Source organism: Dipodomys merriami, unplaced genomic scaffold (assembly GCF_024711535.1).
Source record: "Dipodomys merriami isolate MVZ:Mamm:240054 unplaced genomic scaffold, mDipMer1.0.p SCAF_50, whole genome shotgun sequence".
Classification (NCBI taxonomy): domain Eukaryota; kingdom Metazoa; phylum Chordata; class Mammalia; order Rodentia; family Heteromyidae; genus Dipodomys; species Dipodomys merriami.
In genome coordinates, this window is record NW_027206069.1 from 10,448,015 (window position 1) to 10,472,300 (window position 24,286).

At 51.5% G+C, this 24,286-nt stretch overlaps 1 protein-coding gene across 4 annotated transcripts in view; it reads left to right on the forward strand.

Moving 5' to 3' along the window:
* The window catches only part of LOC138810518 (tetratricopeptide repeat protein 7B), a 211,938-nt gene extending 207,952 nt beyond the window's left edge, over positions 1–3,986 (forward strand). For all 4 annotated transcript variants that reach the window (XM_069997742.1, XM_069997743.1, XM_069997744.1 and 1 more), the window contains one exon: positions 2,982–3,986. In XM_069997742.1, coding sequence (XP_069853843.1) covers positions 2,982–3,203 — 222 coding nt within the window. In that variant the 3' untranslated portion in view covers positions 3,204–3,986. The remainder of the gene's footprint in view (positions 1–2,981) is intronic.
* The last annotated feature ends 20,300 nt before the right edge of the window (positions 3,987–24,286 follow it).

Sequence of the window (24,286 nt, forward strand, 5' to 3'; positions counted from 1 at the left end):
AGTAATGGCTGTGCGTTGTTAACACATTTTCCATTTTCACTGGTCTTTGAGAGTCAGGTCTTACAAGTTCCTCTCTAGACACCTGGGCCAGCTCTTGATGTTGTTGGTTGAGTTTTGATAAGGAGACAGGAAGCATCCTGGCCATGAAATATGTCACAGAATCTCTTCCTTTTGTCAGGTGGGGGGTGGGAAGCAAAAGCTGTCCCCTTCTGGGTCGGGCTGCCCACGGGAGGCAGTGCAGCCCGGGGCCTTGTAGGGGTGGCAGATGGACTGGAGCCCTGGCAGAGGAGCAAGCCTGGAGCAAGAAGTAGCCAGGTGGGGGAGAGGGAGGAGGGGGAAAAACTCAGCCATCCCCAAGAGACCCCAGAAAGTGGGGCCCCCTGGCAGTGAGGATGGTTGAGTGCCAGTCTCTGGAGTGAAAACTCAGATCTTTGTGAAGTCAGGATCCCGCAGCAGAACTGCTCAAGTCCAGGGCAGGAGAAGCAAGCTTCCGGGTAGCATCACCCCTAACAGCCAGGCATGTCCAGCTCCAACCCCACCTCTGGCCTTGCTGGCTCCTGCAGTGGTGCAGACCCCAGCTGGAGCCTGCTCGGGTCAGTGTTGTGATGGGGCTGATTCATGAGCTACCATTGGCTTGCTAGGCATCTGGACCGAGGCCTGTTTCAACATTCCCATGCCAAGCCTACCCTGGCAGCCCCTGGCAAGTCTGTGCTATGTCCCTGAACAGCTCCGGGTGTAGGAATTAATTCTACTAAGCAGATTGCTCAGGAAGCCACAAGATCATCTGGGAAGGGCAGCCTGCTCCTACCTTGGAAGGACAAATCCAGATTTCTTACAAACAAGAGCCCTAAATGCTAGGGAAATGCAGAGGGGCGCAGCTGCCCAGCACCAAGGACGAGAGTCAGGTGAGCCCTGGGCTGGGCCACACCCAGCCCAAGCAGGATCAGAGAATGGCCTCTGTGTGCACAGAGAACACCTCCAGGTGTCCCCAGTAGCAGTATCCCCTGGTGCCTTGGCACCAGCAGCCATCCCCAGCCTCAGGCCGCCTATGGGCCACCTAAAGGAAAGCAAGGGACCCTCCCCATCCATGAGCAAATAGGCACACAACCCTACTGAGCAGCAGGCTGGGGAGAGGAGCAATCAAATCAGCCATTAGTGGCCAAAGAAATGAAAGGGAACACGCAGCGTGTCAGACGCCCATTTGCTGTTGCTTGCATGTTTGTGATTGGGTTATTGCCTGAGTCCACTGGGGCACGATGGGAGAGAGCCCACAGTGCTCTGCCCGTGGTCACAGATGTGGGCTAGCCTTTGAAAGGCATGGGGGCAGCTCTGGGCCGTGAGCACAGCAGGCAGCCTGTAACTCAGTGTTCTCTGTAACCTTGGGCACAAATGTGGCCTTTCAGAAAGCTTGTCTCCCTGTAGTTAAAGCAGTGATAATAGATGAGCCAAGTAAAGTGTCCAGCACGGTGCCCAGCACTTCCCCCGTAAAGGAAGAAAGGAACCGATTGTACAGGCGACGAGCCTGGTGTCTGATCTGTGCCCTCCACCCACAGCCAAGTAAGTGCAGGCATCTTTCTGCCTTTCCGTGGTGGCCTGTCCCTCCCCATGCTGCCAGTGGCAGGCAGTGGGCTTCCCTGCCAGGAGAATGGATCAGAACCTTCTTGCAGAGTGTGTTCAATACTGCCTCACCTCTTGAAAAACAAAAAGAGTCTCCATTGTAACCCCATGGCTGCTTGTGACCCTGCCCAGACCCTTGCCTGTCCCCACCTTCACCGACTTCATTGGAGCCTATGCTGACAGTTCCCTTTGAAAGGAAGCAGCCAGAAGCTTTGGTAGGCCTGACATCCTGCTGACCACAGCCCAGGGAAATGGTCCCCATGTATGTGGTCTGCTTGAGATCCGGTAGTGAGGCTGTCTGAATACTCTATTTCCTTCCAAGCAGGTCTCGGGTGGGAGGGCTCTGTCCCAGCCAAGGGGCAGGATCCCTTGCCACATCACCCTGGACTCCACCAAGAGGACTCCAGACAGTCCCCAGGAGCTAGGAGAGTGCTGGGAGGAGCCTTAAGAATTGCTTTATCTATAAATTTGTAGTCCACCTGCTTTGATGACAAAGCATCCTGTAGTCAAAGGGCAGAGAGGAAAGACTTAGCTACCTGTTAAAACATGGCTCAGAGTCACAGAAGTTAAAACAGTATGGTGCTGATCCAAAATTAGTTATAAGCATGGAAGGCAGGCCGGAATGGCCAGTTTGTGTCTAGCACAGTAACACAGACACATCTCTGTTGGTCAAGGCTCAGTTTAAAACCAGGAATGTCTCAATAAGGAAAATGAGACATCTCAGATCTGTGGAAGGTTAGCTTTCTAAGCTTTGAAGTGAGGTACCGCCCCCCCATTATTGTTCATCAACAAATTTATGAAGTCAAAGAACAGACTAGGAAGTTATGATGGTAGGTAAATCTCAGTCTTATAAAAGACTCCAAAACAGAAGTCAGGCATTTGAAGTGAGGTACCACCCCCCCATTATTGTTCATCAACAAATTTATGAAGTCAAAGAACAGACTAGGAAGTTATGATGGTAGGTAAATTTCAGTCTTATAAAAGACTCCAAAACAGAAGTCAGGCATTGGTGGCTTGCACCTATAATTCTAGTTTCTCAGGAGGCTGAGATCTGAGGACCACAGTTCAGAGCCAACCCAGGCAGAAATATCTGTAAGACTTATCGCCAATTAGCCAGCAAGAAGCCAGAAGTAGAGGTATGACTCAAGTGATAGAATGCCAGCCTTGAGCAAAAATTTAGAAATGCTAAAGGAGAGTATAAGGCCCTGGCTTTAAACCTGGAGTCCAGGAATTACTTGAGAACTAGCTGAGTAGAGACATAATTCCCTCATCCACAGACTTGGCTGCCAACCCAAGAACAGATAGGTACCAGAGCTCCTGAGTCTCTGACCGTCTGTCTTCATGTCTGTCTCTCACTCCTGCAGGCCCTGATCCTTCACCAGCTAGGCCGCTACAGTCTGGCAGAAAAGATCCTCCGGGACGCTGTCCAGGTGAACTCGACAGCCCACGAGGTATGGAACGGGCTGGGTGAGGTCCTCCAAGCTCAGGGCAACGACGCAGCGGCCACTGAGTGTTTCCTGACAGCCTTGGAGCTGGAGGCCAGCAGCCCTGCTGTGCCCTTCACCATAATCCCCCGTGTGCTCTGAGCCGGCCGCCTGCCTCACCTGCCCTGCAGACCACAGAGGCCCTGCGTAGGCCACCAGGGGACGAATCTGCCACATGGAGGCCCTGGACAGGTGTTCTGCTGACCACAGTGAATTCACCAAGCCACCCCCAAATCATCGCTCTCTCCTCGTGCATTGATTTCTCTCATTGTTCTTTGCCAGCCCAATGATAGTTTCAAATCTCCAAACGTTGTTCAAAATGGATCATTATGTGCCATATTTGTTTGGTTAGTTGACATCTGAGTTTTAAGTAAAATGATTATGGAATTAATCAGTAAATATAGAAGAATATATTCCAAGTTAAAAAAATTCAGTGGCAGAACAGATTATTTTTATCAAAGCTGTAAAGAAAGCAACTGTCCTGTCCTCTGTCCCCTCCTGCCTCCCCTCCTCCTCCTTGGCCCAGAAACCAAATGTGAATCTTCTGTTCCCACCTCAGTACCAGTCCATGCCAGGACACCAGCTGACAACTTCTTGGTTCTATTGTCAATAATTGTACCATGTGATAAATAACTGTTCTCTTTACTTAGAACAAAGCCTGAGTCCAAGAATATTTATATTTTACCAATATATGCCTGTTACAAGAGAAGGAAAATATGAGTTATTTAAGTTTAACTTTTTTATGTGAATTCAGAGTTTATTTATCGATGGAAATATGTACAAAGAAGCTTCAAATGGAATATTTACCGACATTCCTTATACACAACAGACACTTGGCTAAATGGGAAGATGATGTTAATAAAAAAATAATAATTTTTAAATGGACCTCTAGCTCGTGTCTTTCACAAGCGCTGCAGACCTGAGAAAGGCTATGGCGTAGTTCCTGGGGTGGGGAGCCTGCATCCTACTTGAGATGGCCCAGTGACAGCCACTAGAGAAACAAACCTTGGGTCTGGGCCTGGCTCTGTCACCCTCTGTCTGAGCCAGCCAGGCAAGTAAGTACTTTATTCCTTCCAAGCCTCTCTCTCATTTGTATTCTGAAAACACATGTTTGTCTATCATAGTAGATAGGTGTTTCCTGTGTCCTCAGGATAGGGTTAGAGATTTAGATCACATGACTTAGGCCCGGCCAAACGATATCTTGCATTCACTGGTCACCGAAGTTCCAGAGTCAGCATGTGACTTAAACATAGTCCAATCAAGGAGGTGTTCTCACTCTTTCTAACTGCATGTGAGCCTGAGATGAGCCACCATGAGGGGTTGGAGCTAAAAACAGAATCCAACAGAGCAGGACAGCAAAACCAGGAACCAGAGGGAAACAGAACAGACTTCTGCCATCCCCCAAAACAACTCTGCTGAGCAGTTGTGGGGAGCCTACCACACCCCACCCACCCCCACCCTTGCTAGAATCTAAGGGAATGTGGAAGGCCTGAACTGTGCTCTAATTACCTCAAAGTCAAGAAGAACTCATCCCTGGCTTGCTGAGGCAGACAGGTGAGGGGACAGCCGAGGACTGGGGAGAGATGACAAGAAGGAAGGAAAGTCCTGTGGACAGAGCATGTCAGCCTCCAGTCTCAGGCCTGACCTTGCAGGGCAGTATTTAGGGCTCTGAGTGGCTAATAAACCATGGAATTTTTTTATGGTCAGTCTGGGCCTGGGCGCTGTCCCTCAGCTCTTCAGCTCAAGGCTAGTGCTCTACCACTTGAGCCACAGTACCACTTCCGGCTTTTTCTACTTATGTGGTGCTGAGGAATCGAACCCAGGGCCTCATGCATGCAAGGCAAGCATTCTGCCACAGAGCCACCTTCCCAGCCCCTTCCCCCCAATTTCAATGATTTGGGCATGTGACCCAAGCTTAGCCAATGAGAAGCCCCCTGGCACTTTGGTTATGGAATATTTCTTTTTTAATTACCTCTTGCTACTAGGTTTGATGTCCTAACAGGATGCAGGCTGAGGTTACTGGGGGCCTTTTGGCTCTTTGTGAACATGGTGCCAGCTCAGGAAGAGAGAGCAGGATGGAAAGAGAGCCTGCAGCCCAGGGTCACCATTGGAGCATGGGAGCCCAGCATTGTTCCATCCATCACATGTGCATTACAGTTCCCTCTTCTGCTCAGAGCACACATAGTGGGTGGTTCTTCATCCCTAAAATGTACCAAAGAAATGCTGTGGTCTCCCACAGGCCCCATCCAAGGCCTCTCCCAAATTCTCATCACCCCAAATTCTCATCACCCCAAATTCTGCCTTTCGTTGAATCCTATCTTTCCCACCCAATCCACATCACCTCCATCCCAGCCTCATGACCCAGCCTCTCCCCCTCATCCTGGCCTTCCACAGGCCCTCTGGGTTCCTTCCCACGCAGCTCTGGGCACATCATATCTCTTTGCTCTGTTAACACTTCAATGACTGCCCCACCTCTTGCCTGGAACAGAATCCAGGCTCCAGAGGCCCTACTTGCTCTCTACCCTGACTCTCTCCCGGTCCTCTGACCTCCCTCCCCCCGCATCCCCTGACCTCCCACACCTGCCCAACTACAGGCATTCACTCATTTACTCCCTCACTTGGAAATGAGGCAGCAGAAGTCTAAAGGACAAGACACTCCCTGGAGAAATACCTGGCAACAATGAGGTAAACCTTTGACAGGTGCCCAGGTCTGCCCAACAGAGAAGGCTTTTTTTATTTTTATTTTTTGGAAAGTGAGCTAAGATGTGGCTGATGATCACAACACTTTGGACAGATAAATAGATAAACAAGCTGTGGGACCCCACCCATATCAGGTAGGATCCTGGATAGAATGCAGGGTGTCCAGGGTGAGTCACTTGCATCTCTGAGTCTGTTTTCCCACATGCAAAACAGGGGTGATCACCAGACCTACCTCTTGCATTATCTTCAGTTGCTATGATAACCCACAGTGCATCACGTGACTCATACGTGTGCTGCTGTGTTTCATGTGTATCTGAGAATAACAGGCTCACTTGTAGGGACTTCAATCAGATGAAGAAGAGCGAGGGAGGGTGGAGAGGGGAGGGATGAGTGAGAATGTTGAAAGGGTGACACTGACCAAGAAGTATTCATAAACTGCTTTGTTAAACGGCACCTCCCTTGTATAACAACAACAATAATAATAACAATTTTAAAAGAACCTCAATCAGAAAGACACTCCAGTACCGGTTAGAATCTAGAACGTGGGGAACATAGGTGCCTTCAATCTGCCCACTAACTACAACTGTCCTCAAAATATGTAACCAAGCCAGGTGCCAGTGGCTAACGCCCGTAATGTTAGCCACTCAGGAGGCTGAGATCTGAGAACTGCCATTCAAAGCCAACCTGTGCAGGAAAGTCTATGAGACTCTTATCTTCAATTTAATCACCAGAAAACCAGAAGTGTCACTGTGGCTCATGTGATAGAGCACTAGCCTTTAGCTGAAGAGCTCAGGGACAGTGTCCAGGTCCCAGAGTTCAAGCCCCACAACTGACCAAATATATATATACACATACGTATATGTATATGTATATTTATTTATAGGAGGTAGCTTTAACAGGTGGTATAACTGTGAGGACTCCACTATCCTTTGAGGTTTGGGTTGCTTGATTCTGAATCCTGTCATCAGACTCTAGTTCCATCAGTTTCGTGTAGGTTTTTTTCATGTGAGTGCTTATCCATGCCTGAAATGCCAGAGCCGGAACCCCGCTCTGGCTGGACCATGTGGGTGCTATGGTATGATCTAGCCACATTTTCAGGTGAGCTAGTCTTGGAGGAGACAGAACCCAGAGATTCCAACCCTGAGTTTGACTCTGGTCTGTTTAGAGCCATGGGGAGTGAGATAATACACGAAAAACACAAAAAAAGCTCTCAATAAATGCAAGAGCCCTGAGGATTAAGAGAGATAATGTCCTCAATAAATGCAAGCTAATGAACTAACATTGCTGCAGATGTCTGTCCTGAGTCAGAGATAATTGGGGGGTAGGGGGGCGTGGAATGGGTAAGTGGACAGCTAAGGTAAGACTGCGTGCTACGGGCACGGAACCTAGCTAGGCTCGACTCTTCCAATTGTAAGACCCAGCCCTGGGCAAGTTCCTTCCTCTTCAAAGAAGCCTTTGTTTCTCACCTGTCCCTGTGTTTAGATACAGTATCCACCTCAGAGGGTTGTCACGGTGGGTGATCCTAACTGTCACCTTGATTGGACTGAGAGATACCCAGAAGAGTCATAAAGCCTGTTTCTAAATGTGTTTGTGAGAGTGTTTACAGAGACAATTTTAACTAAGGGGATGGAGACCGGCCCTGAATGTGAATGGTACCATCCAATAGGAATGAAAGAAGAAATAAACCTGCTAGACAGGAGTCTTTCTCCTAGGGAAACCAGAGCAAAAATCATGACCATTTTAATAGTGTTGTGGTGATGGTGGTAGTGATGGGTTTTCCCTAAATCAGCTCTGGGGATTTTATTCAAAACAACGCTGGCTGGCAGTAGCTGACTCTCGGTTCCGCTATGCTGGGGCTATTGGAGTAATGTCGTATCGTTAATATCCAATGTCATGGTAAGCTGTCCTGCCACTTGTCAGGAGATGAGTATGTCCACTCACAGGTGGCCACGTGGGGAGTCATCTGTGGCCAGCTGAGACCTGGACTCCAGCTCGTTCTACCCCGCATTTCTTTTTCTTTTCTTTTCTTTCTTTCTTTTTTTCTTTTTTCTTTGTTTTTGCCAGTCCTGGGGCTTGAACTTAGCATCATCTTATCACTGTCCCTGAGCTTTTTTTTTTCTCAAGGCTAGCGCTTCACCACTTGAGCCACAGTTCCACTATGGGCTTTTTGGTAATTTATGGGAGATCACAGTCTCATGAACTTTTCTTCCTGGGCTGGCTTTAGATTACAGACATGAGCCACCAGCACCCGGTTCCATCCAGCATCTCTGTCCAGCCGGACTGTGGAGGAGGCAGCCTGCTCTGGCCCCTGGGAGACTCCGCTCCCCCCCCCCCCCAGCAGGGGAGTGTGAGGCTGTCTTCTCTTTGAAACCCCCTATTCGAGGATCTGTACAAGCAGCCCGAGGGCAGCAGGTGACCTGTCACGCTGTCCCATCTCCCTGAGCCTTAAATAAAGACCACCTGTGCCAATCCAACCCACACAGCCCCACATCTCAACCAATGGGAATACCTACTAAGCAATTTCCTCTAGGGAAATGCTGTCTGGTCAGCGCCCCCAGGCCATTCTCCTGATGACAGCATGATGATAAAGGACACACCTCTTTCTGAAGTTCGTTTTCTTCATCTGTAAAAAGAGTTAAAAAAAAAAAAAAAAGATATGGCTAATGGACATGCTGGTCATGGGTTTGAACTCCAGAAAACACATGATGCTACTGTACTTTGGGATTTTTTTCCAACACAATTGTCTAAAAATAACCTGGGCCACCACAGCCGGATTCCTTTTTAGGAAGGGATTCAGGGGCCTGGGCTGTCCTGGCGGGCAGCTCAGGAAATGGTGCTCAGCCAGGCAGGACGCGTAGCCGGGGCCGAGGACCTGGCAGGAGACCCTTCCCTTGCTCTGCCAGGCCCATCCCTCTCCCGCCTCACTAGAAGGCCAGGCTTCCAGGAGCATGTGGAGATTGCAGGTAGTGGCCTCATCCTTGCTGCTGTCTGGGCTGGGCATTTTCTACCCTGCAGCTAGGACTCACGGAAGAGCAGCCGAGTGCCTCAGTCTCCCCCTATGAAAGCCCTGCCCCTTTAAAGGTGGAAGAGATAGATGAGCCTTGAAATCTATGGTAGTATGGTGCAAGTTATTGATCCCATTACCCTGAAAGGAGCTTCCAGTGGAAGGACTCCTGTACTTCCCCCTTCCTCCCCCCCCTCCGCTCCCCATACACCCCGCAGCTGAGCCTCCCTGAATCAACAAGTATCAGGAGTCCTGAACCACTCCACCCTCTTCCTGTTCTGTCCAGGGATTGAGACTCATAGAGACAGAAGTAGACAACAGGATGCAGGCTTGTTCCATGGCCTACCTTCTGAGGACCCATACCATCTATGTGATGGCATTGCAGGTTGGAGACAGTAAAGGCTGGGCCTCCTCCTGTGGCCTCCTTCCCACCCGCCCGCCCTCAGGAAGAATGGCGGGAAGAATAGCCAAGCAAAGCCAGCACCAACACATAGCACAGGTCTCTGCGACTGTGTCTGCAATCTGCAAGCACCATATGTCTGGGCCTGTGCTGGGGGAAATGGAAGCCATATGCTCTGGCCACCGACTGTGTGTGTGTCTGGCTCTCTTCTAACCTAAAAGCTGAGTTTTCCTCTTGGAGAATCTATAAGAAAGAGAAATCCAAGGCTGGGAATGTAGCTTAGTGGTAGAGTGCTTGCCTAGCATACATGAAGCCCTGGGTTCGAGTCCTCAGTACCACAAAAAAAAAAAACAGAAAAAGCGCTAACCTTGAGCAAAAAGAAGCTTGGGGACAGTGCCCAGGCCCTGAGTTCAAGCCCCAGGACTGGCAGAGAGAGATAGAGAGAATGAGAGACAGAGAGGGAGGGAGGAAGAGAGAGAAGAAGAGAGAGAAAGGGAGGGAGGAAGAGAAATCCAGCAACTCAGAAAGAATTACAAAGTGGTATTTCTCAGAAACCTGGTGGCCCTGACCACTTCCCATCATGCCTTGCCCTTCAGCCCCTTCACTGAGCAGCTGGCTAGAGCCCTCTGCTCCTAGATCCCTGATTCTCTTTGGCTGGGGGAAGCGGTGGACATGCCCACAGGAATGGCTTGGATTGGCATGGCACAGATGGTGGCTCACTGCGCACAGTCATCCTTCAACCTGATTCACGGCCAAGTGACATGGCTGGGCTGAGGACCTGGGACAGTGAAATACAAACAAGAGGGCCAGCTGCTTGGCTTAATCCTCAGGCCTCCACCCTTTCTTACTTCAAAAACCCAAATCGCCGCGTTTCATGCACCCACATCGAAGGGGTCTCACACACGAAGCTCGTGAGCCCTACAAAGGGCCCTAAGCAACGCTGTACACGCCTGCTTTTCTGTCCTTCTGCATGTCCTTGCATAAGGGCAGAGGGCTGGTGTTCTGCCCAGGAATCGCGAGAGAAGTGAACAGCTTGCACTCAAATCCTGCCCCTGAGCCCCCTCAGCCTGCTTGTCCTCAGGGGCTCTCAGCAGAGCACCCCAGGACTGCTCACTTTAGATCAGCCTCCTTGGAACACCTGCTGTGTACCCCCACTAACCACTGGAGGGATTCAGCAGGCGTCCTGCTCCGCGTGGGCTGGGGGAGTGACGAGGGTGGAGGACTCACAGCTGCTTGCTGGCCTCACTGGAGGATGCGGCCATGAGGGCTGGAGTCCCGTGGCATGCATGCACTCTAGTCCCGGCTCCACTGTGTATCTGCACTGTCACCTGGGGTCTACCGATTACCCAGTCTGTGCCACACTGTACTCATCGACAAATGACAGGAAATAAAGGCACTTGATGGCTTGTTGTAAAAACCAACTGGGAAGGTGGCTCAGTGGTAGAGTGCTTGCCTTTCATGCATGAGGCCCTGGGTTCAATTTCTCAGCACTATAAGCAGAAAAAAGCTGGAAGTGGCGCTGTGGCTTAAGTGGTAGAGCACTAGCTTTGAGCTGAACAGCTGAGGGACAGTGCCCAGGCCCAGAGTTCAAGCCCCATGACTGACCCAAACAAACAAAAAAAATATATGCGCACACATGGAGAGCACAACATGTAGTAATCCCTAGATGAAAGGACATGAGGTAAGGAGAGCCAAATTTGTGTTTTAACCCTCTTAAATGAGTTGCCCATCCCAGAGTTCTCATTGGGCTACAGTTTCCCCCATAGGAGGCTGAGGAGAGGCTCACACCTGTAATCTTAGCTACTCAGGAAGATAGCTTCTGAGGAGCTAAGTTCAAAGCCAGCCAGAGCAGGAAAGTTTCTGAGACCCTCATCTCCCCTCAACCACCAAAAAGCTAGACCTGGAGGCATGGCTCACATGGTAGAGTGCCAGCCTTGAGTGAAAAAGTTGAGCAAGAGTGCAAGGCCCTGTGTTTAAGAATAAATAAGAATAAGTAAATAAAAGACACTGCAGCCGGGCGCTGGTGGCTCACGCCTGTAATCCTAGCTACTCAGGAGGCTGAGATCTGAGGATCACGGTTCAAAGCCAGCCCTGGCAGGAGAGACCGTGAGACTCCTATCTCCAATAAACCACCAGAAAACCGGAAGTGGCGCTGTAGCTCAAGTGGTAGAGCGCTCGCCTTGAGCTGAAGACCTGAGGGACAGCGCCCAGGTCCAGAGTTCAAGCCCCACGACCGACAAAAAAAAAAAAAAAAAGACACTGCAATTTCTGTGTTGTTGATTGCAAGCCAGGTATGGGGCAGGCACAGGGGACCCCAGGCAACACGAGAGAAGCCAGGTGTCTTCCCAGTGTCTTTCATCTGGGCTGCTTACCCTCCTTTGGCCTCTGCTCGCTCACCATCTTGTGAGGCTCAGGCCGAAGCCAGTCCTTCCTAGCAGAGGCTCCAGGGCACCCAGTGCTGCAAGGAGTCCCACGGTGCAGGCTCCAAGTCAGACAGCAGGACGAACTGGGGCTGGTCTCTACATCCAGCCTGCCTGGCCCTGCAGGGCCCTCTTGCGACTTGTAACCAGCCGGACTCCCTGCCTTGCTCACCCACCCTGCCCCCACCTCGAGTCCTCCCTGAGTTCCTGGGAGAGGGCCAGTGGCCCTGGAGTGTGACAGTGTTTGGCTTTCTCCTGTCAGAAGAGCAATTTTCCCTTGTCCTTGGCTGTACTTGGTTTTAATGACTTTTTGGCTCAGGGCCTAAGCCAAATCAAGGACTCAGGGGTGGGAGTGGGGGTGGGTGGCGGGGATTGGGGCTGGAGGGGACGCTGGAGCAGGACAGTGGGTTTGCTGAGGGAGACAAGAAAGTCCTGGAGATGATGCTTGTGGCTCAGGTGGGCCGGGGAGGAGGGGCTGCCTTGGGCTCCAGCTGCAGGGAGACGGGGACCAGACACAGAAGAGGAGGTAAGGCCAGGCAGCAGGGGCCTGCAGGGGGGAAGCAGGGGCCTGCAGGGGGGAAGCAGGGGCAGGAAGGTCGCTCAGAGGCTTTGCTCTGTCTGGACAACCTCTGGGTCAGGGCTTGAGGTCCTAGAGGGCCCCCCCCCCCACCGGTCTCTAGGGATCTGCTCTGACGGGAAGAGGAAGTGGAAGAAGAGGGCAGGGCAGGGAGCTGGGGCTGTCCCACCCTCTCGTGCAGGCTCCTTGCTGACCCCCCCCCCCACCCCGCTCCCAAGGCGGGCCTGAGCTGGAGAAAGCAGCCTGGTAAGATCCTCTTGACTTGGTTGGTCTTAGGAAAGGGAGCCACTGCCCATAGCCAGAAGATGTCAGGAGGAGAAGGAAGGGTCGGGCCCACCTTGGCTACTGGAGCAAGCGGTAGGGGAGGCCCAGGCTGGCGCCAACAGGAAGGAGGTGGCAGCCCCTGGGGAGCTGTTGCCAATGCCACAGCCAGTGGTGGTTGTTTTGGAGAAGGGAGCAGGAGGCAGCCCCCGCCCCCTGGGGAGCAGCTGGGCCCTGGGGTGCCAGTGGGTACCAGTGGTAGCCTGGGCAGCAGCAGGGCAGGAGTGGGGGTGGAGCCCTGCTGGAGCCTGGGAAGGCTGGGGAAGAGGGACGGGGCTGCAGCCGTGTCCAGGAGACACCTGCGCACTGGCCTAGGTGACTGTGTGCACACTTACTGTGTGCTCATGTGAGCACACCCTGCACCACGCACCCTGCATGCAACACATGAACTCGCCCTACACACGTGTACATACACACTTGTGTACACATCCCTTGCACATGACCCCCTGCATGCATGTGGGCACACACCCCTGCACATGCATTCTTGCATGCACACACATACACACAGTCCCTACACACGTGCACACACAATATACTCTTGCACAACAAGTCTGCATACATACACGGCCCTCAACACACACACACACACACAGCCCTGCACACTCATGCAGGCGCAGAGCCCTCTAACACACAGGTACCTGTGATGTGGCATGGCTCCATAGGTCTTGGCTCTCCACTGGCATTTTGCTGGATTTCTCTGTCTTGGTTTCCCAGGGTGCAGTGGTCTTCTTGGCCCACTCGGGTTTTATGAGACTGGACGTGCTAATTGTCAACTTCAGCCCACCCTCACCACCGTTCTCCTTCCCCTTTACATTAGGAAAACCAACTCAGCAAGATTAAGGGGGTAAGGGCTAGGAAGGTGGCTCAGTGGTAGAGTGCTTGCCTTGCATGCACAAGGCTCTGGGTCCGATTCCTCAGCACCACATAAGTAGAAAAAGCCGGAAGTGGTACTGTGGCTCAAGTGGTAGAGTGCTAGCCTTGAGCTGAAGAGCTGAGGGATGGTGCCCAGGCCCAGAGTTCAAGCCTGACAACCCACAAAAAAAAAAAAATATTAAGGGGGGGTGGCCTGAAGCCTGGGCCAAGTAACACTCCAGAACTGGGACCCAGTCACATCATTCTGAGCTACACATAGGTGGTCACAGGGCCGTTTGGTAGCCTGCTGAGGACATTGAGGAACCAGGCTTTTCAACCTCTCTACCAACTACCTGCAGTGTTAATGAGACCACATAGTTACAGGATGGCTGCTACAGCACCAGTCATCATGTCCGTGCTCCAGTATGAGGAAAAAGGGAAGAGCAACCAAGAAAACTCTCCTGTTACACCCATGAAGAAGCCAAAGCTCTCCCAGAAGTTCCCCCTCAAAGTTGCTGTTATACTTCATTGCTGAAACTGGGTCAGTAGCTGCCTCCAGCTTCAAAAGACAGGATTTGGCAAAGTGACACCAAATGGTCATATGAAGACCAGACCAATTGGAAATGAGACAAGATTTGTCTCCTGCTACTTTGAACCAAATCAGAAATCCATTGGGCAGGAAGAGGAGAAAAAGGGCCAGTCAAGATGTTTACCCCTTGAGCCTCTGAGTTCCATCCTCTTCTGGAGGTCAGTAGGGGACAGGGAACACAAAAGGCACAGGGGTTCAAACTCCCTGAGAGGCACGAGGAGCCCTGAACTCCAGTCCATCTGTCCCCTACAGGGGCAACCATAGCCAGAAACCGGCCTGTGTCGGGAGCCCTTTGGAGGCGGGAGGGGCTTGCGGCTCCAGGCCCTTGTTGGGGTGGCTTTCCCAGGACTCTTTATTCACACTGTTGCCAGAGTCCTCTAGGACCCCCTCACCGAAGACAGCAGGAGGTCCCGGGGTCCCCATTCCAGGGCTCACGCAGAGCCAGCAGGAAGTGGGCACATTGGTGGCAGCTGCTGCGGAAGTTAACCTTCAACCCCCTCTACGACATGCTGGTCAGCTGCCTACCATGAATGGCTTCTGGCTTTGCATGTGGCTCTGGAAGTTTCCTGGCTGTCTCCTCCCCGGCTGAGGGACCCGCCAGCCCCCGTCCCAGGGCTGCTGTTCCGAGACTGTGACCCTTCACAAGTGTGTTTGGGTGTTAAGAAGAATGTAACAGTTCCAGGCAGGCACCAATGGCATACACCTGTAATCCTAGCTACTCAGGAGGCTGAGATCTGAGGAATAAGATTCAAAGCCAGCCCAGGCCGCAAAGTCTTCCCATCTGTGTTGTCAATTAACCACCAAAAAAAAAAAAAGTGGAGCTGTGGATCAAGTGGTAGAGCATTAGCCTTGAGCAAAAAAGCTAAAGGACAGGACTCAGGTTCTGCATTCAAACTCTAGTACTGGCAGAAAGAGGGGGGGAAGAGGGAGGGAAAGAGGGAGGAAGGGAGAGAGGGAGGAGGAGGAGGAGGAGAAAGAGAAAGAAAGAAAGAGAGGGAGAGAGAAGGGAGAGAAAGGAAAAGAAAGGAAAGAAGGAAGGAAGGAGGGAGGGAGGGAGGGACGGAGGGAGGGAGGGAGGGAAGGGAAAGGAAGGAAGGAAAGAAAGAAAAGAAAGAGAGAGAGAAAGAAAGAAAGAAAGAAAGAAAGAAAGAAAGAAAGAAAGAAAGAAAGAAAGAAAGAAAGAAAGAAAGAAAGAAAGAAAGAATTCAGGAAGGAAGGGGAAGAGAAGGGAAGGGGAGGGAGGGAAGAGAAGGGGAAGGAAGGGGAAGGAAGGGGAGGGCAGGGGAGGGCAGGGGAGGGATTGACAGGCTCCTCTGAGTGGCGCTAGTTGCTGAGAGTCAGTACTAGGGAATGGCTTGGCAGAAGGACCCAGGTGCAGCGATTCTAGGAGAGGGCGCATGTGCAGAGCTGGTGTCCCACTCTGAGGCAGGCATGGGGACAGTTGCTTAGAAAGAGACCATCGAAGGTTATTTCTGAGGACTGGAGTTTTCATCATAGCCCCTTGGAGTGGAGAGCTCCAATGTGAGCCAGCTCATCTTCCCAGCCTGACATCAGCTCATCTTCCTGGCTGTGGGCTGACTGAGGACAGGGGACGGAGGGAAAGGGTTGGGTGAGACCCAGAGCTACTGCAGCACCCCAGGCCCACGGAGCGCCCACCACATGCAGTGCCTGTATAGGACAGAGAAGGCACAGAGACCCTATTCAAGAAGAGGCCGATGGCCATGAAAGTCACCCTGGAGCGGAGGTTCCAGACAAGGGGGTGATTGTACCATTTCGGTGCTGTTTCTGGATCATTACAACTGGTGGGATGGCCACCAGTAATTTTGTTCTGCTTTGTATCTGTTGTTGTTATTGTTTGTGTGGTAATCTTGGGGCTTATCTCAGAGCCTGGGTGCTGTCCTGGAGTTTTGTTTTGCTAAAGACTAGCACTCTATCACTCGAGCCACTGTGCCACTGCAGGTTGTTTTAGTGTTTAATTGGAGATAAGATTCTCATGGTCTTGCCCACTTCAGGCTGGCTTCACACCTCAGATCTCAGCCTTCTGAGTAGCTAGGATTACAGGCATGAGCCACTGGCCCCGGCTGCCTTCTCTTGTGAGAAGGGGCCAGCAACGCTGCTGGAAATCTTACAAGGCACTACAGAGTCTCCACCTGGTGGAGTTTTCTGGGCCCCGGCTGACAGCAGGGCATCTTTGGACCACCAGCATGCTGCTGGGCTGCTGCTTCTGCCCTCGGGCAATGGGCCCTGATGATGCCAGGAGTGGCTAGGACCCAGAAAATGGGCACAGGAGTCCCCAGTCATCCTGCAGTAGCAGCTGCTCATGCTGCTGCTACGCTGAAGGGCACAGAGCCATGCCCGTGGATTCAAACATCCCAACAGACTCCTGGGAGCAGCTCTTCTAGAAGGTTCTAGGGTGGTCTAGGCCTGACCGAACCCAGTGATGGCCACAGCCCTAGCAGGTGGCAACAGGAAGGGTGCTGATTTGTGAGAGTCCAGTTGCTTCCTTGGGGCTTGTCTTTTTGCAGAACACAGGCAGGAGGCTCAGCCCACACCCCCTTCCCAGACCCTTCCACCGCAACCCTGAGCCCTGAGCCACTAAGAGCGGTTGGGCCCATCAGAATCCCATTTTAAATCAAGTTCTGGCAGTTTCTGGATAAAGCTTCTGCCCTGGACCTGGCCTTCCAGTCATGTGACCTTGCCTCCACCTGCTCCTCAGTCCCACTCTTGCACACTGGTGGCCTCTCTGCGGAGCCTCGGAGTTCTCGCAGCCCCTTGCTCCAGGCTCCTCGGCGTCCACATACAGAAGATGAGGCCTCAGGTCTCCTCTCTGAACTTACTTTACATCCGAAGGTTAAACAAACAAAAATTAGCTTTAGTGAGCTTTTCATTTTTTTGACCTCAGGGCCTGGGTGCTGTTCCTGAGCTCTTCTGCTCAATGCTAGCTCTCTACCACTTTGAGCCATACTTCCACTCCTGGTTTTCTGATGCTTAATTGAAGATGAGTCTCATGAACTTTCCTGCCCTGGCTGGCTTTGAACTGTGATCCTCAGATCTCAGCCTCCTAAGTAGCTAGGATTACAGGCATGAGCCACCAGTGTTCTAGAAGCACTAAAAGCCTTTTAGTGAGACTTAGGAACAAAAGTTTTATATTTTCTTAAACAGTAGAGGAAAGTGTAAAGAATAAAGAGCAGGTGGGATAGTGTACATCTATGATTCCAGCAACTCAAGAGGTAGAGATAGGAAGACCAGGCACATGCGCGTGCGTGCGTGTGTACACATGCACACACACACACACTCACAGAGGTGAGCTTGCCTTTCTATGGAATGGCACCCTTGGATTGGCAGCTCTTCACTACTGTGATGTCAACATAAACATCTCCACCCTGCCTGGCAAACCTTCCAATACATGAGGTTGTAATCCAATTATCCACTTCCTTCTCTGTGGACATTTAGATCTTTCCCATTTTTTTTTTTTTTCTGATAAAGGCTAGAACATCCTCTTCTGTCTACTTATCTTATTTCCTTGGCTCTAGAATTGTCAAGTTCATTGAAACCTGAGCTACATCTCCAAATGGGCCTTTAAAGAGATTTATCCACTTATCCTTTGAACCAACAGTAATCATAAAAGTAATAACTATCTGTAGTAAGCTTTTTGTTTTGCGTGCTTGGCACTTCTCCAAACACTTTAGACATAAGTTATTTAATCTTTCCTCAAACCCAGAGAAGGTGGGTCTGTCACTACCCATTATATTGTAGGTCCCAAAGTGAACAGGGACAAAAACGTTTCTTCACTGCCCTGTTCCCAGGGCTTCTGATCTTTTGTTCATCTAAATGAGGGTACGTGAGAACTTTGTACTGTTTTTTTTTTGTTATGTTTTGGGGTTTTTTTGTGTGTGCTGGTAATGGAGCTTGAAGTCAGGACCTAGGCGCTGTCCCTTAGCTTTTTGCTCAAAGTTAGCCCTCTACCACTTGAGTCACAGCTCCCCTTCTAACTTGTTGGTTAATTCAAAATAAGAGTCTCACAGACTTTTCTTCCTGGGCTGATTTCAAACCACAGTCCTCTGATCTCAGCTTTCTAAGTAACTAAGATAACAGGTATGAGCTACCCGTGCCCAGCTCATATTATTTCTTCTTCTTCTTTTTCTTCCTCCTCCTCCTCCTCCTCCTCCACATCTTCCTCCTCCTTCTCCTTCCTCTTCAGATTTCATACTCTTTTTTTAATCATAAAGATACTGTACAGAGGGGTTACAGTTCTCTTCTTCTTTACTTTCTTTTGCAGGGTTGAGGCTGGAACCCTGGTCCTTGTGCATTCTCCTCTTATTCCAAAGTAGATTGTGGAAGCGCTGGATGTCAAGAGGCACCAGAAATGTACCCCAGACTTTCACCCCCTAGTCTAATTCCCCCGGCCTGAAACAACAATCTCATGTTTGTTCTTCTCCTCCAAGGCCAGAGGAGCCAAGTGGATTCCTTGTCACAAGTCACATCATGACAGGCTAACATCTCAAGGCCACGACTGAGACGGAGCCCTGCCTCTTCATCCGGGGAGCACCTGCTCCTCTAAAGGATGTCCCTGAGCCTCTGATGGCTGATCTGAAGAACAGATTTGATTTCCGGTTAGTGGGAGGACCAGGGCCTTCACAGACTCAAGGCCTAGGCCACAGCACCCCACACAACCGGCCTTACAGCCCCCTATGGCCACCCATCAGGTGGCTGTGAATCAGGCGGCCTGCCTCTCAGAGAGCTCCCAGCTGGGCAGAGCCAAGGGGTGAGGGAGCCACTGGAGCAGCAAGACAAGGGCCCCTTTGTGCCTTGTTGCTAAGGGCCTAGCTGTATTTGCTCAGCCTCGGTAAACAGGAGTTGCCTGGGGGCCTGCTCTGCTGTGACAACTTAGAGAGCATTCGCGTGCAGCACAGCGTGTGCTAGGTGGTTTTCCACTGCCAGGGACGAGGTGGGAAGGCCTCGGAAAGGTCACTCTGCTTAGCCCTTAACGCCCAGGTGGAGAAACTGAGGCTGGAGGGACTCCCCCTCATTCGCGATCACAGCATAGAGACAGCTGTCCTCTGCCCCGAGCTGGTTTGAAGGTGCGGCCACCTGCCTGTCCCTCACATGCTGCCTGCCTGGGTTTGGCCAAGTCACCAGGGTGGCAGCCAGCTCCGCCCGCCCGGCAGCTCCTAGCGCCAGGCCCTTGGAGGTAGGGAGCCATCAGAACTGTGGGCATTTTTCAAGCTTAAAAGTACAGAGAGATCGAGTTTTAGGCATCCTGGTGTTATTTTCTTTTTTAATGTCTTCCATGAACAAATGATCACTCTGAGCCTTCTAGAGCAATAGCAAGAGCTACTGGTAGACACCAGCTGGTCCAAAGAGGTAGGGGACCACAGGAAGCGTGTTTGGCGAAATCTTGGTAGCTTTTTAGCTACCAGGGATAAGTTATCTCGGCCATGCTAGACAGACACTGTCAGCTTCTTTGGAAAAACATCAAAGGCTGCCTTCGAGGCTGTTGGTACAGAGTCCTCCCGTGCCAAGCCTGGCCCCAAACGGCAGACGGTCAGCACTCCTGTGTGACCTTCAGCCAGCACATACCCTCTCTGACTCCCTGGCTTCAAGCAGGGCAAACTGTGTTCTGGCCTCTGCCCCACACTGGGGGTCCAGAGGGAGGGGGAGGGCATTTCTGCCTTACAGCTTGATTTCAGAGACCGCCCATGACTCCAAGCGGCTGTTTCTCCTGTCCAGTGCCCCAACCCACCCACTCCTGCTGCACACCTCGACTCCCCAAACAAATGCCCCGTGTTGCTTGGCCCAGTCTGCACTCGCTACAGGGAATCCTTTGGGCAGCAAGCCACGATGAGGATTTCCTGGAGACTGGGGGCAGGCCAGCCCAGGGAGGCCTCCCCGCCCCACACTAGCCCACAGCTCCGAGCCAAGGCCTGGGGTTGCCAGGATCCTGGCCCACTGTTCCCAACAGCCAGCCCTGGCTTTCCTCCTGCCGGAGAAGGTCAGGGGTGAGTGGGCCCTTCCTCACCTGGGGAAGGCATGTCTTGGGGCTTCCCCTTCCTGGAGCTAGTCCTAGTATCTGGCTCCTGGCTAGATCTGTTCTTCCTTCACCCTCACTCCAGCACATTGTTCCAGCCAGAGGATGGCAGTAGCAGGGGAAATGTAAGGGCCTAGAGTTTGTGCCCACCCCTCCTACAATGAGGAACCAGCAGCTCATGAGCCCGTGGGTACATGTGGGGGCACTTAGGGGAGATGTTGGCTCTAGAGATTGGCCCTGAATCTATAATGTAGGCTCCATTCCTGCCATCCATTAGCCACGTGGCACGGAGTTCGTCACACAACCTCTGTGGATCACAATGCCACAGGACCACAGGACCACATGACATGGTTGCATGGCCTCAGCAGGGCATATTACAGCGACTCTCACGGCTGTTGACTGCATGCCTACTGTGTGCCCAGCGCCTCCCAGATCCCCCCAACAACCCTGGAAGGAACCACGACGATCCCTTCCTCTCACACATCAGAAACTGAGGCTCAGAGACATTCACTGTCTGGGGCAGCATCACAACGTAAGGATGAAGCTCATGTGTGAGACCCAGGGGTGCACCGCTCCCCTAGCAGCAAGCAGCTGTGCTCTGCCCAGGCTTACATTTTCCACTCCCGAGGTCTGGCAGGGGCTGAGTTTTCCTGGGTCACACAGGCAGAAGCAGGAAGTGAAGGACAAAGCTGTGCCTCAGTTTCTCACTGTTGCTGGTGGAGGTGGCAGGAGGAGCGTGGAGAGCAGGAGGACAAAGGGTTTCTGGGATACCAGTATGGAGGGCCCAGGGCCTGAGCATCATGGCCTCCAGCAGAGATCTGTGCCCTGGGGAGCAAATCTCAGCAGACTCCAGACAAAACGGAGCAGAGCATACACCTCACTCTACCTGTATCAGGAGAAGGTTCCAGAAAGCATAAGAGGGAGGCAGTGCCCAGAAAAAATGCACACAAACCACACACACACACACACACACACACACACACACACACACACAGAGGGCCAAGTATTCTGCAAGGGAGCAGCATATAGCATGGAGACCATGGCTATGAACAGCAAACATTCAGCCTTCATTCACGCTTGGTTCTCCAGTGAGCTCAGCAACCCAAGATTTAGTGACCATGTCCCATTGCTCTGAGGTTGTCAGGATGTTACTCCCAGCCTCTGTCCCACAACAGGGCTGGGACGGAGCCATTCGCACAGTGTCCTCCTCACTGTGGGCTGGGTGAGCTGTTGACTTTGGGGTTGACCACTCCTTCTTTGGGCTAATACCTCACATCACCCCGCAACTCCACTACTGACACAAACCCCAGGTTCAAGGGAGCAATAATACAGACCCCACAGCTCTGGGGGAGGAGCAGCAGCACCATAGTGTAAGAGCAAATGGCCAGGGCAGGACTAGGCCATCTCTGTGTGCCTTCAGCTGGGCAGATGCTGGGGACACACCAAGGAATGGAAGGGAGAGAAGCCCCTGCCCCTGGAGCTGTCATTCCCGTAGGGAAAGCCAGACCATGGAGGAATGGGTGAGTAAACTAAATGACTCTTGGAGCAGGAGTAGGCATTGAGGAGGGAAAGGAGTTGGGCAGGGACAAGGACAAACAGTCTGGAGACCAAGACTCAAGCCGGGGCAGAGGTGCTGCTGAGTGTATCTGGGGCTCAGAGGACAATCCAGAAGCCAGCAGGGCTCAGTGGAGCATGGGCAGTGGGGTTGTGGGGAGGAGAGAAAGTTGAGGACAACCAAACAGCAGGACCGGAACGTGCAGGTTGTCATCCTTCTCTGGGGACTTTGGGCTCTTCTCTGAGCAAAGCAGTATCTGTGAAGAGTCCTGATTAGAATAAAAGAACCTCTGACTCGAAGAGAAAACATCAAGGGTTCTCCAACCCCCAACCTCTGCTTGCATGCTTATAAAGATCGGGGGAGCAGGGAGGCTCACCTCTTCATTGCTTATGGCTGGACTTTCTTACCATGAATGAAAATGACCCCCCTTGTGACATCCCCCAACATGAACAGCCTCGGGGTGCATCCCCTCCCTCACCCTGGGACTCTCCATATCTTCTCCACCTGGAGCCCCATGCAGCTCTGCCACCAAGCCACAAATATATGGACTTCCTGACTCCTCACCATGCTGGTCATCTATGCCTGTCCCTTTTCTAGAACAGAGGGAGACAAACAGCAGCCCCGGGGTCAGGTCTGCCCTCTCCTCACTCATTTTTATAAGTTCCATTGAAATATAGCCATGTCCATTCATTTGCTATTGCCCACGTCTGCTTCTGTGCTAGAATGGCAGCGTGAGGAGCTACAAGGAAGACCGCATGACCTACAGGTTTAGGACACTCACTATCTGATGGTTTATAAACAAGGTTTTCTGACCCCCATCCTAAAGGGTGCATAAAGTTTTGCTATAGAAGCCCTCATTGCTGTGCTGAAAATGCAGGGGAGGGGAGAAATGTGAGAGAGAGAGGGAGAGACTGAGAGAGAGAGAGAGAGAGAGAGAGAGAGAGAGAGAGAGAGAGAGAGAGAGAGAGAGAGGGAGGGAGGGAGAGGGAGATGAGAGGGAGAGGGAGAGGGAGAGGGAAAGGGAGAGAGAGGCCAGGCCTGTTTGGAGATGAGCAGTTACAATGCCCCGAAGTAGAATATTTTCATGCTTTTGCTATGTATTTGCACAACTCAAATATAATTTATAGAAGCATGCTTTAAAACTGGATGACATACTCTAGTTCTCTGTAAAGGTTTCTAGGACAAGTCTCTAAATGAACAAATATATATATTTGTGTGTGTGTGTGTGTGTGTGTGTGTGTGTGTGTGTGTGTGTGTGTGTGTGTGTGTGTGTGTGCCAATCCTGGAGTTTGACAGCCTGGGCACCATTCCTGAGCTTTTTTGCTTAAGGCTAGCACTCAACCACTTGAGCAATGGCTCTACTTCTGGCTTTTTAATAGTTAATTGGAGCTAAGAGTCTCTTGAACTTTCCTGCCCCAGCTGGCTTCAAACCTTGATCATCAGATCTCAGCCTCCTATGTAGCTAGGATTACAAGTGTGAACCCCTGGCACCCAGGTTGACACATAGTCTTGTGTGTTTTCATGAATGAGTGACAGCACAGGTCCTCTGATTGTATGTATGTTGAATCCTGTAAGGGACACACTGGTGGGGACCAACCAGGGTGGTAGTCTGAGGTGTGATTAAAAACCACAGCTTCTTAACTCTAGAAAACAAGATCATTAAAACCCGCAGTTGGCATGAGGCCCACAAAGGGCTGAGTGTCTGCAGCCAGCCAGGGTGGGGACTGGCTGACCACGTTTGCACGTCAGAAGGAAAGGGCCTGCCCCCTGCCCCACAGCTCTGTCCCTTGGAAACTGGGACTCTCCCTGACTTTCCAAAGCAGAGAGTTTCTTTTTTTTCTTTTTCTTCTTCTTTTTTTTTTCAGTCTCTATGGTCATGAAGCATGAAAAGAAAGGCCCAAATTGTTTTCAGGAGGACACAGAGAAGAGGAAAAACACAGAAGCATTTCAGTTTCAAAAGTGAATTCTTTGTCTTCAGGCTGCTTTAGAGAAAACAGCTAGCACGGCTTACCAACCCAGACAGAGCCAGTGGCTCACATCTGTAATCTTAGCTACCTGATCTGAGGATCAGGATTTGAAGGCAGCCTGGGAAGAAAAGTCCATGAGACGCTTATCTCCAATTAACCAACAAAAGGCAGGGATAACTAGCACCCAGCTCAGATGCTTCTTTAGAGAGATCCATAGGAAAGGAGCTATGGTACGCAGCAGCGAGTGCCACCAGGAGAAAAGGCGGGAGGGTAGAGGGTTAGCCTTTGAGCCGTTACCACAGCCTGGGAGCTCTTCATGCTCTAGATTCCATGCGAAGCACCTTGACCCCCTCCTTTCATCTCCCATGAGGTCTTCTGGGCACCTAGACTTCTCTGAAGCTGTCCAAACATCTCTGTCAGGAGCCTGGCAGGTGCCAGATTCTCTTCCTCATGTGGTCACATTCAAGGTGGAAAGGCAGCTGGCGCTGCCAGGCCTCTCCAGCTGCAGGCCTAGGGTGAGGTCATTTCCTTTCCCATTTATTCCATGAAAAACTCTTTGTAGGTCAATGCAAAGGCAAGTACTGCTCAGAATGAGCCTCTGGGGAGAGGTGAGTGAGCAGAAGGGCAGAGCTCAGAGCTCTGGGTAGTTCAAAGGACTGAGCACAAGTGCAAGGACTTGAGAAGGGGCTGTGACCTGGCAGACTGCTCAGAACCCCTCTGAGCCCCATTTCCCCTGTACCCCTCCCTTGAATCGATTTGTCTGACTGACCTT